This window comes from Ranitomeya variabilis, chromosome 5 (genome assembly GCF_051348905.1).
Source record: "Ranitomeya variabilis isolate aRanVar5 chromosome 5, aRanVar5.hap1, whole genome shotgun sequence".
Lineage (NCBI taxonomy): Eukaryota > Metazoa > Chordata > Amphibia > Anura > Dendrobatidae > Ranitomeya > Ranitomeya variabilis.
In genome coordinates, this window is record NC_135236.1 from 123622364 (window position 1) to 123636977 (window position 14614).

The 14614-nt window shown below is 45.3% G+C and overlaps 2 protein-coding genes across 3 annotated transcripts in view; one reads left to right on the forward strand and one right to left on the reverse strand.

The window, feature by feature from the left end:
* Positions 1 to 13306, reverse strand: part of SPG11 (SPG11 vesicle trafficking associated, spatacsin) — a 77131-nt gene extending 63825 nt beyond the window's left edge. The window contains exons 1-7 of one of the 2 annotated variants that reach the window (XM_077263183.1): positions 13186 to 13306; positions 10145 to 10367; positions 5494 to 5681; positions 4138 to 4365; positions 3863 to 4037; positions 3701 to 3787; positions 581 to 939 (exon numbers count right to left, since the gene is read on the reverse strand). In XM_077263183.1, coding sequence (XP_077119298.1) covers positions 581 to 939; positions 3701 to 3787; positions 3863 to 4037; positions 4138 to 4365; positions 5494 to 5681; positions 10145 to 10338 — 1231 coding nt within the window. In that variant the 5' untranslated portion in view covers positions 10339 to 10367; positions 13186 to 13306. Of the gene's footprint in view, positions 1 to 580; positions 940 to 3700; positions 3788 to 3862; positions 4038 to 4137; positions 4366 to 5493; positions 5682 to 10144; positions 10368 to 13082 lie in introns of both variants that reach the window. The other variant, XM_077263181.1, reaches the window with a different exon arrangement.
* CIAO2A (cytosolic iron-sulfur assembly component 2A) overlaps positions 13277 to 14614 on the forward strand; it is a 23015-nt gene continuing 21677 nt past the window's right edge. The window contains exon 1 of the mRNA XM_077263184.1: positions 13277 to 13416. Coding sequence (XP_077119299.1) covers positions 13326 to 13416 — 91 coding nt within the window. The 5' untranslated portion in view covers positions 13277 to 13325. The remainder of the gene's footprint in view (positions 13417 to 14614) is intronic.

Consider the following 14614-nt stretch of genomic DNA (forward strand, 5'->3'; position numbering starts at 1 on the left):
AATCAAACCATGGCAAAGGATTTTAGTGTGACCTTACCCAGCAACATTTTCTACATAATTAGAAACTTAAAAAGGGGCCAGTCATGTAAAATAATGCTATTAGCCAGCAGATATGGGGTTAACCTGCAGGTTAATAGCATTCTGACACCCTGCGGCTCCTGCACCGAGAGCCCCGCTGCAGGAAGGAAATGAACTTTATGCCTCCGGATAGCGTTAGTTTTCCAGTCATAGGGGTGGGTTGGCACAGTTTAGTTCATCACTCTGTATATAGAGAGCGACAGGTGTAACCGCACCCTCGGCTCAGCCTTAGAGCCGCCTGTCAGTCAGTACTGGGGCACAGTTATAGCTGCCACTTTCTATATGCAGACGGCGCCACCCTCATGACTGGAAGCCAAACGCTACGTTGAGGAATAAAGTTAATTTCCTCCCGGCAGTGGGGCTTTCAGTGCTGGCGGTGCTAGGTGTCAGAACGCTATTATCCTGCATATTAATGCCATATCTGCAGGTCAATAGGTTCACTTTAACATTTTAATACTGGTAAGAACATTTCATCTGATCCTTCCCATGTCACCAGATTTACCTGTGATCACCAGAGATGCTTCATCATCAGGAGAATAAACACATACAGCTTTTCCCAGAGCGTGGTGGGTAACACCCTGTGTGTCCATGTCCCAACGCACCAGGGTGGCACACTCCTCCCCTTCTTGTAGAACATAGAACAAAGCACTATACGACGACACAGACCAAATGTGAAGGCTCAAAGGATCCTCCATGTCATCTTTCAGGGCCTTCACCCAGCCTCCTCCAACTACAGTCCAGCTGAAAGGAGCTCCAGAGGACAAGTCTCTTGGCTGTAAATCAGCCGCCTGGTGGCACACAGGAAAGTCAGGGCGGCTCTTAGTCTTATAGAGAAGTGACACTAAAGTGTCATCCCACGACCTGTGTAGAGAATAGATTAAAAGTGAGATTACTGACATTAATTTAGCCATAAATAAAGTGTGAGGGTGTGACGATGCGCCCCACTGATGTTTGTGACAAATAAATGGTGTCCTTACCAACGTAACAAATGTTCTGGAATTTTTAAGATTTTTACCAAAAATATTTGAAACCCAAACAACATGTGTAAGAGTTAATGCTGCCACAGAACATTGGGTAATTAGGCCTTAAGGATTCAAGGGTTAGACAGAAGAGGGAAGATCTATTGCCCTGCACTTTATATATATATTAATACAATAGATTAAAGCAGTGACCCTTCCCCTGTACAGCACAGTATATGGTACAGATCCAAGTGTGACTCCATAGAATCATCAGCTGAGATGTCACCTGTAACTGCACGGCCAGGGAAGACACCAGCTTCTTGTGGTTGGATTTAGTTAGTCCTAGAGAATGTGTGTGTAACCTAAACAGTTATTAGAAACATTTCTGTATAAGTTAGAGTAGGGATTCATCGCTGAAACACATGATTAAGGGATAGAGAAGATATTGGGGAGGTTTGGGGTTGGGGAGCGGCGACATCGGGTAGGAGTTCTTGTCTGCTGGCCATGGTCAACCTCTCATGACTTATCTTTCTGACATTTTCCTCTTATAAAGCATGGAACTTTAGTAATTATATTCATTACTACTTTTATACTTTAAACTGCAAAGTTTGACCTCATCTTTTATACTTTTACGCTGCAATAAATCATATTACTTATTAACTTGTCTTTAGGGATCGATTTGGTCATTAGTTTACAGTATTACATATAGTGACGTGCATGCACAACAATAAAAACTAGGGTTGAGCAAATAAATTTGCAGGACCATGATCAAGAGGCCAGGTCTGTGGCTATTGGAGGAGAGCCCTGCAAACCTCTTCCTTCCCACTGGGATTGGCGGCTCCTCTTTGAATTAGTCGGCCTAACATGACATCGCATGAGCATCATGCCACAACAATTACCCGCAGCGTCCAGATGTTACAGCATAGTGGAGGGGATTTCATGAAATCCTATCTCCACTATGCGTTCGGAGATGCAGGCGGCAGTCCTGCGTTTCACGACATGTGGCGCGTCTGTATAGACTGCAGCATGTCTATTTACGATGCGGAAACACTCTGTCCCCGCAGCGTAAATTTCCCATAGACTAACATTAGAAGCAGTAAAACCGTATCTAATTATTAGTCACATGCGTAATAACTGCGGAAACGCAGCTTATTACGCATGCAAACTAATTTAAATAATCTCTTACCTTGTGACCGCCGGAAGTCCGCATCCACTGCAGTTCTTGCGATGACTGAGCTCACCACGAGAACTGCCGTGCGGCCATCTCCGGCGGTCATCTACAAGCTCTGCTACATCTGAATGTCAGGCATACAGATGTAGCAGAGCTGGACTCGTCATGGGACACTCATTATTAAGGACTGCGTTGGAACAGGAAGTATTTGTGTTGGTTTATTATTTTATTTTTATTTGTAGGAGATCGAGGGATTCAGGGAATTAGCAGAACAATAAAGATGGGAAAACTGTGTTTTATTTAATTAAAAGACTTTATTCTGGCTGGGTTTTTATTTAACCTGTAACAACTATAGCATTAGTAATGTGTCTTATAGAAGCCTGTTCATTACTAAGCTGGGCTTGATGTGACCTTTTACAATACAAAGGTGACATTCACCCCCAAACTATTACCCCACTTGCAACCGCTACAGGGCAAGTGGGAAGAGCGAGGCTAAGTGCCGGAATTGGCGCATCTTAGAGATGCGCCATTTCTGGGGCGGCTGTGAGCTGGTGTTTGTAGCAGGGGGGGGGGGCAATATCCATGGTCCCTTCCTAGGCTATTAATATCAGCCCACAGCTGTCTGCCTAGCCTTCGCTAGTTATTAATTATAGGGGGACCCCATGTCATTTTTCTTGCGGGGGGGGGGGGGTCCCCCCCTATTTTAATAGCCAGTAAAGGCTTAGTATACAGCTGCGGGCTGATATTAATAGCCTGGGAAGCTCCATGGGTATTACCTCCTTCCCAGGCTATAAACATCGGCCCCAGTGGCTAGCTTTGACAATTGCACGGGAGCCCAAGCCATCTTTAAAAAATGTTTCATTTATTTAGTTAAAAAAAAAGGAAAAGAAAGGACATTACATATTCCGGTGACATACTTGCGAGTGTGATGTGAGAAACTCGCACGAGGTCTGCCGCCTGCGTCTTTGAACGCATAGTGGAGATGGAATTTCTTGAAATTCCATCCACTACGCTGTAACATCTGGATGCTGCGGGTTGGATGCTGCAGATGTACGCAGCGTCAAACCTGCAGAATTTCATGACTGTGTGCACGTACCCTTTCTGCAAACAGGAAATCACTTTTTTTTCCTTCCCAGAAGCCAACTTTCAATAAGCTTTATTTCAAGTGACAAAAAAATGTATGTAATGAAAAAACGTATGCAGAAAAACACATAAAAAACGCATGTAAAAAACGCAGGTGACCTGCCAGTGACCTCAGATGCAGATTTCACCTGCGTCAAATCCTGAGCCAATCCTGACCGTGGAAACCTACCCTAAGACAATATGTAGCGATGCCACAAATATATGAGATGCAAATACCTCTTTTCAATTGGTCCAAGTCATTGGGTTTATACACAGCGACAATGCTTTTCTATATAATGCACTATAATAGTTTTTGCATGAAACTAGAGGCCTCAGTACGGAGAGCAGGAAATAAATAATGTTCAGTCACCTGTCTATCTGAGAAGTAGGTCCCTGTGCTTCACTCAATGACATCCGCCCATTACGCCATGTCTGTATGGCCTGTATCATGTTCTCCCTGTACAAGAGGAGCAGTCATTTAACATTATTCCAAATGTGTTGTTTCAATGGATTTTACAGAACAGAAATTTACCTGAGATTTTCACTTAGCCTCAAAGAAAGAAAGTAAGAACTGCTGGAGGAGACCACAACTGAATCTAGATTTGGAGACACACAAATACTTTTCAGTGGTTCTGCCGTATCAATACCAGTCCTCGATGGAAGCTCCATTTCAGCCACTAGTGAGCCATCCCGGGTGTCAAAAACATCTGATGAAATACATCAAGGAATCAATAACATTAATGTGTCGCCATAAACCAGAAACGTGATTAGAAAGCCCTGAAGGGATCAGCTTTATATAAAGGATACAAATGAACCCCGAACTCTCCAGAAGGAACAGGATTTCATGTCGGTAACACGCATCGCAGATGTGCTCCGTCGTCTCTGGGTCCAGGTCCAGACAAAAACATGACACAAGGCTTGGCTTATGGCCCTTGTCAGAGTACTGAAGATGTACAAACACACTACTGCTGAGCAAGATGAAAATGTCATCTCCATGAAGGGACAGGAGACGAACGGAGGACGGGGAAGGAACACCTAAGAGTAAAAGAAATCAGTTGATTAAGAAAGGGATTACTAGAGAACCCCTTTAATGGAAGCCAAAAGATTTATCTAGGATTATTTTTTTTTTTTCTTACGGCTTTAGAACTTAGAGGTATGTAGTTGCTACCTGCCTGTTGTGCCCGATGCCAATCTCTGGTGGCTCAGAGCAGTCACTGACGGCGATCCTGTGGCTTACACTGACGTCACATCGACAGAGCAGCTGCTTCTCTTCCACTCTGCTCTGCTGACGGGGCGCGACTGCTGATGTCATGCTGATTGACAGCATGACAATTTGTGGGGAGCTAGCCGTCAGTCAGCATGACGTCAGCAGTCACGTCCCGTCAACAGAGCAGAACGGAAGAGAAAGAGCAGAATCGCCGGCAGGAGCAGCCTGTGTTTGATCTAAGCCGGTGGCAGGTAGAACAGGCTGGTAGTTAGCAACTACACATCAGTTCTTAGTCTCATGATAAAGATATTAAAATAGTTCTGGATATGCTCTTTAAAGGGATTGTGCTAAACTGAACGTTATCCCCCATCCGCAGGAAACAAGATAACTTCCCGATGGATGGAGGTCCGACTGCTGGGTCTCTAAAAAGCCCAGTCTGAATGGTGCAAAAGTTGACTCTCATAGAAAAAAGCCCAGTGTAAATGGTGATATATATATATATATATATATATATATATATATATATATATATATATATATATATATATATATATATATATATATATATACACACACACACACACACACACCCTCTCCAGAAACCGCAGCCCTCTTTACCAGGGACAACATCTGGTATTGCAGCTTAGACATAAGTGATTGGGTCGGAGCTGCAATACCAGACGCAGCTTATCACAGACCCTTTGACCCTACATATTGGTGGCATGCCTGTAATGAGTGGTGTGGGAGAGCGGCAGTACCAGACATGGCCGCCTTGCAGTCTGGCACCTGTGCTATGTATCTATGAGCTCCTTACCTGCTCTACACTCACATACACCCTTGGTTGCTTCTTTCAGAGCGATAAGGGCGTTTATAATAAAATAAGATGCCGCACACTATATAGAACTACTGAGGTTAGCATAAATCATAGGCGAGCGGTAGAGAGCTGCGATACTCACAAACATGGCTCTCTGCACAGAGCTGTCGCAATGTGTCCACGTCACAGACGCAGAGCTGGGTCAGTGCCGCCTGCCCATCCCCAGCACACACTTCATAGACACATATATCATTGTTCTGACCAGCGGTCAAGAGACGCGGCTTCTGATCCAGCACGGAATCATTGTGGTTATCATCTTCCCACAGAAATCTGGGAAATAAAAAACACAGGTTATAATGGAGAGCAGTAAATAACACTGCTCAGTGCAGGTCCAATAAGACCACCATAGAAATGTGAAGCCCCCTGGGAGTCATGTTATAGACAACTGTGTGTTTACTTACAGAAAAAAAAAAGAATTCAACAGACACAGCAGACAGCGAATAACTTATATGTCTTACATACATATGTATGTGCTTTGTATAACTAAAAGTCCACAATTCATTGTTAGTTCATTCCTGGCCTTTACTATGGTCATACTGGGTCTGTATTTCATCCGGGACATTCATATTAATTCCCTATTACTAGAAAAGGCCATTATTCATATCTGATCAGTGGGGGTCCGACTCAGAGAGCCCCCACCTAAGAGCTGACTGAAGGGGCTGGGAGCATTGCAGCCTCTTCATTGTTAGCAGACTGTCTAGTTTTGTGGGTCACTGCTGTTCATTCAAGAGAATGGGGCCGAGATTCAATACCAGCCGCAGAAGCTACAAAATGGCCGGATGGTTGCCTGGTAAACAATGAGGAGGCTACAGTGCTCGCCGAAGCGCCCCAGCTTATTCCGTTAGCCCCTTGGTGGGGGGGCACAGAATTCAGATCCCACCGATATGATATTGATGGCCCATCCTAAAGATAGGGCATTAATATGAAAGTTCTGAAAAGCCCTATTAAAGGGTGGTGTCTCATTTTTCCCCTTCTGGAAGGGGAGGGGGTTCATCATTTAAGGAAAAAAGTTTTTCCCATAGTCTCTGGCAGTCGCTTACCTCCGGAAGACCAAAAGGATCAAGATGGGTAAAATAAAGAATTCCGGATCTTTTTTCCCCAAATATCTGTCAGGGAACGGGAGGCCCCCATACACATTGGACTGTTGGCTCATCCCACCAATATTGCCAGTTTTGACCAACTTTAGCCTAACGTGCGGATTATAGTGTAATTTGTTTTGAACTGATTGAATAATGATCACCGATAGCGGAGCCCAAGAGTTTTAATGTGTTGTGCGCCTCAAATTGTGCTATGTCTTAAAGGGAATCTGTCACCCCCAAAATTCCCCTAGAAGCTAAGGCCACCGGCATCAGGGGCTTATCTCTACAGCATTCTGTAATGCTATAGATAAGCCCCCGATGTATCCTGAAAGATAAGAAAAACAGGTTAGATTATACTCACCCAGGGGCGGTCCGGCATCTCCCATCTTCATACGATGTCGTCCTCTTCTTTGCTTCCTGCCACGGCTCCTGCGCAGGCGTACTTTATGGGGCCTCTCTGACCTTTCCTGATGCCTGCACACTGCAGTACTTTGCTCTGCCCTCAACAGGGCAGATAAAGTACGCCTGCGCCGGAGCCGCAGCAGGAAGCAAAGAAGAGGACGTCGTCGTATGAAGATGGGAGGCCCCGGACCGCGACGCCCTTCGGACCCGAACCAGGACCGCCCCTGGGTGAGTATAATATAACCTGTTTTTCTAATCTTTCGGGTTACATCGGGGGCTTATTTACATCATTACAGAATGCTGTAGATAAGCCCCTGATGCCAGTGGCCGCAGCTTATAGGCAAATTTTGGGGTGACAGATTCCCTTTAAGTACGTGACTAGGTAAAAAGGAACATTTGCGGCCCTCATACACAGCCAAATGTGGACCAAAGCCACCATTATTAACAGGTTCTGCCAATAATTTAATGTGTATGAGGACACTGGCTGACTGATGGTTGGGGGAGACGTCGAACAGGTATGTCCGATTTCAGACCGACGATTGCTTTGCTCTCCCAGAGAGAAGCTTTCTCTCAGAGAATAGAGGGCACTTGATCTAACGAGCGCTTCTGTGTATGGGGGAGACAGCAGAGATAGCGGCAGGGCCGCACGATCGGCCGAAGCTTCGCTTGGCTGACAGTCATCTAATGTATGTGGCTTAAGCCATGTTTGTGAGGAGTTTTCTTCCACAGTTCTGGACATAAGGAGGCCTGATATTTACTTTACCCCAAATGTTTAACTATGTGGAGAATGCAAATAATCTGTTTATTTGTCAGAGTGAAGAAGAAAGACCTTGACTTAACTTTCCTTGATTGAGTGCTAACAATCTGGAACACTTAAGGTACCGTCACACTAAGCGACGCTGCAGCGATACAGACAACGATGCCGATCGCTGCAGCGTCACTGTTTGGTCGCTGGAGAGCTGTCACACAGACCGCTCTCCAGCGACCAACGATGCCGAGGTCCCCGGGTAACCAGGGTAAACATCGGGTTACTAAGCGCAGGGCCGCGCTTAGTAACCCGATGTTTACCCTGGTTACCAGCGTAAAATGTAAAAAAAACAAACAGTACATACTTACATTGGCGTCCCCCGGCGTCCGCTTCCTGCACTGACTGAGCGCCGGCCCTAACAGCAGAGCGGTGACGTCACCGCTGTGCTGTGCTTTCACTTTACGGCCGGCGCTCAGTCAGTGTGGGAAGCGGACGCCGGGGGACGCGAAGGTGAGTATGTAGTGTTTGTTTTTTTTACATTTTACGCTGGTAACCAGGGTAAACATTGGGTTACTAAGCGAGGCCCTGCGCTTAGCAACCCGATGTTGACCCTGGTTACCAGTGTAAAACATCGCTGGTATCGTTGCTTTTGGTGTCAAACACGACGATACACGCCGGTCTGACGACCAAATAAAGTTCTGAACTTTAATCAACGACCAGCGATATCACAGCAGGATCCTGATCGCTGCTGCGTCACACTCAACGATATCGCTAGCCAGGACGCTGCAACGTCACGGATCGCTAGCGATATCGTATAGTGTGACGGTACCATTACATTTAGGTAATGATGGATTTGATTTTAAAATGTATGGTTGTATTTCTGCTGAAGATGCAGAGTTTTATTCTCATGATTTTTCTTTTGCCTGGATTTTTAGGGAATAATTTTATATGTGAATGAAAAGTAAACTGTGAGTTTCCTAAAAGTGGCTGATGGGCGTCTGCTGGACTTTGCATTGTTTCATGTCGGTCTGTATCTCGTCTATAATGTTGTATGTTCATCAATAGAATGCTGGAACAAAACTAACCGTGAGAAGGATTAAAGGGGTTTCCACTACTCGGACAACTCCTCCTCAATAACCATTTCTCCCACGTAAAATAACGGCGATACTTAACTCCAATGTGGCTGCAGGGCTCACATGACATAATGTCACGCGAGTCCCAGGAGAACCAGGGCCAACATGGCTGGAACGGTGCCCACACCAGAAGCGTATATAGGCTGTTGTTACTTTATGGAGGAAATACAGAGATTGAGAAGGGGTTGTCTGAGTAGAAGGTATACAGAAACTTTGCTTTTCATTAAAAAGATGTTTTCTGATGTGTATAAAATATGTTAAATGCACTCAGGCAGTACTTACTGGTGTGTATGTTATGTCTAATATATACTCAGCATGTTTAGTTGGGTAACTGTTAGTTTCAAAAAGTTTTATTTTATGTACATGACATTTGAATAATAAAAAATAAAAAAAAGCCAAAAAGTTGGAAAAAAATAATTTATATGCTGTATATTGCCAATCGTATAAAGTTAATGTGGAATGCTAATCGTAGGGTTAAATGGGTTGCTCGCTGCAGGACAACCACAACTTCGTTAATTCAGGAGCACAATAAAAAACCCATCTATTACGACCTACCACAGCGGCGCCATTCTAGTGACATTGGCGCCAATGTTGCCGAAGAGTGAAATGATTTGGGTCATGTGCCGGCTACAGCCAATTAATGCCTGCTATTTAGCTGCAGCCTTTACTATTCCGTCAGGGTGGATGTCCGCCCTGATGAAATAGTAACGAACGGCAGCCAAAAAGCTGATGACGACATAATTAGGACATTGCCTCTGTGAGAAGTGGGCAGGTTGGGTTTATTTTATATGCAGTCCTGAATTGATAAAGCAGTAGCTGGCCAGTAGTGGCCAATACCTTTAAGGCCACATTCACACGTTCAGTATTTGGTCAGTTTTTTACCTCAGTATTTGTAGCCAAAACCAGGAGTGGGTGATAAATACAGAAGTGGTGCATATGTTTCTATTATACTTTTCCCCTGATTCTTCCTCTCCTGATTTTGGCTTACAAATACTGAGGTAAAAAACTGACCAAATAATTAACATGGCCTAGTAGAGATTCAGGTAATCGCTACATGTTGTGATTGGTTGACAAAAAAAAAAAAAAGTGGTGCACATGCAGTATATTCGACATGTCACATGCACTCCGTCCACACATGTGGGTGTGATAATATCTTTTGATATTATCCTCTCTGTATTATGTCATGTACCCATTGTGTGTGAAACCTTCTAAAACAGCTGGTCACGCACCACTCCAGGTCTACACACTGACAGACACCCTTCATATAATAAAACATGGGCCCAATGCCAACATGTCATGTTGTCCTGCATGTACACGTATATTCCTCCCACACTGAGCATCATTCACCACTGATATCAGGGAAGGTCTTACTGAGTGAACGGTCCCTCCAGCTGTGTACGAGCGCCATGCTTTCTTCCGGAGGTGAAGATGGTGAGGCAGAGACTTCCTCCAGGTTGAAGGCTGCATAAGGTGAGGTTTTTGAGTCTGGTCAAGGAGACCTTTGTAGGCAGCTCAGTCCAGTCCTGTAATGTTATACAGGGGTCCAGAAGGACACTTAGCTCCATTTTACTGCTAAAACTTCAAGCTCTCCAATCTGTAAGTAAGCAGAATACAATAAGACTATAATTAACCCCCACATATACGATTATATTCATCTTAAAATGTATCACAGTCAACAATGGCTGAAAGGGCTATACAAATCCATCACAGTAATGTAACTGTGTCGGTTTCCACAAGAAAACTCGTTCATTTTTATCTCTATAGCAAATTTCAAAAGTCTCTATTTTTTATCTCTGCTTATATAGATAAACTGAAGGGGCGCTATTCCTCTTCTGCAGAATGGATGTGTTATTAACAATGTATGCCAATGGTCTGCATCGAATCCAGGGATCAGCAACTTGTGGAACCCCACCTGTTGTCAAACTACAACTACCAGCATGCCCTGACTGTCACAGGCCAATGGTAAGGAACATTGCTGGATGTATGTTTAGTCATCTGACCGCTGCAATCAATCACTGGCCACAACAGTAAAGGTGCTTTCACACAGCATGTTTGCCCACATTCGTTGGTCCCATCGGGGCTTACATCCAGACCTCTTTAAAGCGGGATTCAGACATATGCACTGACGGGGCCATAGACTATAATGGTGCCGACAGAGCGAACATGTGCTCGGATGTGCATCATTTTCAGCGGTGTACGCCTACTGGAGGCGGACACTCGGACGCAGTCTACTACTACTAAAATGTTATTTACCTGCAGATGAAGGGATAAACTGCAGGTAAATAGTATTATATTGATGCCCGGCCGCCTTACTGAAAGTGCAGCTACTGGGAGAAAATGAACTTAATTCCTCCCAGGAGCCGCCGGCTCTCAATCATAGTGGCCTGCAGATACCGCTCAAGCGCTGCTCACTATCTTTTGATTGACAGTCCACTCTGCAACATATCTGGGCAGAAAAAGCTGTCAAACTGCTAGGGCGTGCTTATATCCACTTCTCACAACACGGGCAGACACAGACAAAAAAAAGACCCCTGTGCAAGAACAGTATAAGGGTCCTTTACAGTCCAGTAGTTCTGCCTATGACAGAAGTTACTTGGTGCTTAGGAGGTGGAAGTGGCCTCCCTTCTTCTTGGGCTCCTGTGTGACTACACCGGATGCACCATTGATATGTCCGCCCGGCTCATATCATAGTGGGCAGAGCTGTGATCAATAACTACCTGCTCCGTACACATCCGTATGAATGAAAACTGGCAGCTAGTGCGAGGCAATAAGTTTATTTTCTCCTGGTAGCTGCACTTACAGTAAGGACAAGCTCCCGTTAGGACTTTTTGATGCTGCGTATTTTCATTGCACAAGAAAGCAGCGTCTTACAGTTCCAGCAAAGTGAAATGGATTTATGGATATCTCCTGCCCACTGTGATTTTTTTTTTTATGCAGAGTAAACCAACCTGCGGTGCGTGTTTAGAATCCGCAACGTCAATTGTTCTTGGAGTATGCTGAGTTTTATGTGCGGATTTTCCCCATAGAATTGAATTAGATGCAGAAAATCGGCAAGTATAACATCCATTTAATTCGAACCTGACGACATCAATAAAATTAAATACAAGGAAGTATCAAAAACAAAGCAATTTTATGTAGATCAAACAAGAGATACCAAAAAGAGACAAATAGGACAGTGTCAAAGACATGCTAAAATTGCAATAAATAAAACACGCAATGAAAAAATGCAAGTTACCTAATTTACATCAAGCAATGTTCCCACATTGAGTTTTTGACGCAGCGCATTTAAACAAAAATATTAGTAATCTTACTTAATGGGTCCAGAAAAAACTCAGCAAATACTCATCATGGGACTGCAGCCTAACCTGCAGACTAACATTGTATCACCAGGTAAATATCCTTCTCTGAAGAAGTGACGGTTCCTTCAATATTCATCCATTATAATATAGATAGAAATAAATCACCAACATTGGTGCAGATAAACTGGTAATTCATTATAGGGGAAGGGTGGAGGATCTATTTTCGGATGCCCATTATTACTTGGGGCACTTCTGCTTACAATATCCCTCCTGCTAATTTTTCACCAAGCAGGTAGAGACGCCAGCGCTTGTTTGGTGGCACAATGGTACGCTTACTCCCCAGTTCTCAGGACTGCCATGTAAGTGAATGGAGAATCCACCCCTCCATGGTTAGCTATGGCAGGCCGGGCATTGTTCTTGAGAGCGGCTGGGACCTAATGATGCATCCACGGCTCTCACCCGGCGGACATGCCATGAAGCTCAGGGGTAATGATACCCCTTATAATATAATCCCCCATCTAATGCTCTGCAGGCCACGTGCGGTGCTCACACCAGATGTGCACGAGCTGCTCTCATTACTTGAGGTCAGGCAGGATACTGTAAGGAGTGGTCTGCTGAGAAGGGGTCTCCTGATATCAAGGACTTAGTTTTCTCTTTAGGATAGGGGATATTTATGACCAAATAAAGTCAGTCTGGACACGAGGAGTTAATGCAGCGTATATATCAGCTTAATACTGTCACATAAAGTAGAGCAGATGTTGTGAGAAGCCCCGATGCTGTGTATAAGAGGGGATACCAAAACTAATGAGGGAGCACTGGAGGGGTTACCCAAAACAACCAATCAGGTGGCCGTTTTCATTTTCCAACTAGTGTTTGAAAAATTAAAGCTGAAATCTGATTGGCTGCAATGTATACCAGTATCCAGGTAGTATCTACGGATAGCAGGAAGGTACATTCTGCTGCAGACCCTGAACTACGAGTGTCGGCGGCTGGCATTACAGTAACATCACCTGCTTGTCCCAGTTCTAGGCTTCCATCGCTCTCTCGCGTCTGCTACCTCCGGTCAGTCTTCTCCTAGCCTCTTAAGACATTGTACAGTTCCTTCCTACTTACAGCGCTCTCGCACTCGTCCCGGACACCGCCATCTTTCCATGAGATCACGTGATAGCACAGGTCAGGCGGAGAGCTGACGTCATCACCAGCTGCTGGTTGGATACTGGGAGGCGTGACGTCCGTCAGTGGGCGGAGTTGGTATGGAGTTGCTGACCGGGCTGCTGTCAGCTCTCCGCGGGGGAACCAAAAGACGTGCCCGGGTCATGGAGGAGCGCGCCCTGGAAGTGTATGGTAACCAGCCGCTGCCCCGGCGCTGTGCTGTGCGTGGTCCTAGGGGGCGCTAACGGGTCACCTGCAGTCATGTGACCAACGTGTCCTCCATGTGTGCCGCTCTGTATGCGGAAATTGTATGTGGGACCTGTGTACGGATACTGTGCATGTGACCGGTATATACGGGTACTATGTGTGTGTGTGATCTGTATATACGGATGTTATATATGAGTAATGTATATATGGATAGTAATATGATCTAAGTATACAGAGATTGTATATCGAAATTATATACAGGGCCTGTATCATACCTCCCAACTTTAGGGGAAGGGAAAGAGGGACAAAGTCAGCGGCGCGCGTAGCGCGCCGCGGCAAATTTTAGGCCACACCCATTTCACAACTAGCCACGCCCCAGCCACACCCATTTAGCACTTCTGATCACAATGTTTCGTTAACAATAATTATGAACAAAAAAATATGGCCACACACGACGCTCCATACTGTACAATGGCCATTGGCCACATTATGCTCCATACTGTATAATGGCCCCACATGATGCTGCGTACAGTATACTTGCCCCACGTGATGGGGCACGTATAAAATGCCCCATAGCATAAAATACGCTGACACACCCTGACTACGGATCAATATTTTGGGGACATTTCTCCGTATTACGCCCGTAGTACGGCCGTATAATACGTGGCGTATTGTCTTACGCTGAGTGTGACGCCGGCCTTACTGGTATAATTATTATAGGGGCCAAGTCCCTTTTGTATATATCTCCCTGATATACACCGAGCACCATTTTGTGTTCATGTAATTTGTGTTATGGGTTCGACAGGGCTAAAAACATAGTAACACCCACGGAGCACATCTGCCCGGCACCAGGTCCTCCTGACCCCCGGAGTGCGCATACGTGAAGTGCGACCGAAGATTCCTGAGGCGGTGGAGTCAGAGGTGAGTAACGGGGTGAGGGGTCGGCATGCTGCTGCCGTATTTAGCATTTTGGGTGACAATACCCCTTTAACGATAACCATGGGGAGAGGGGTGCTGCACCAGGTTGGTGGAGAATCCGATGGATGGGTACCAGGGGGAGAGTGGGAGCGGGGTGCGCTGCATGGGGAGACAAAGTTTGTGTCAGTCCTCCTAATGCTGTCAGATCAGAGTCTCTGCTGTAACGGGCAGCGCTGCATGGAGAGGGGGAGAGACACATTCACTT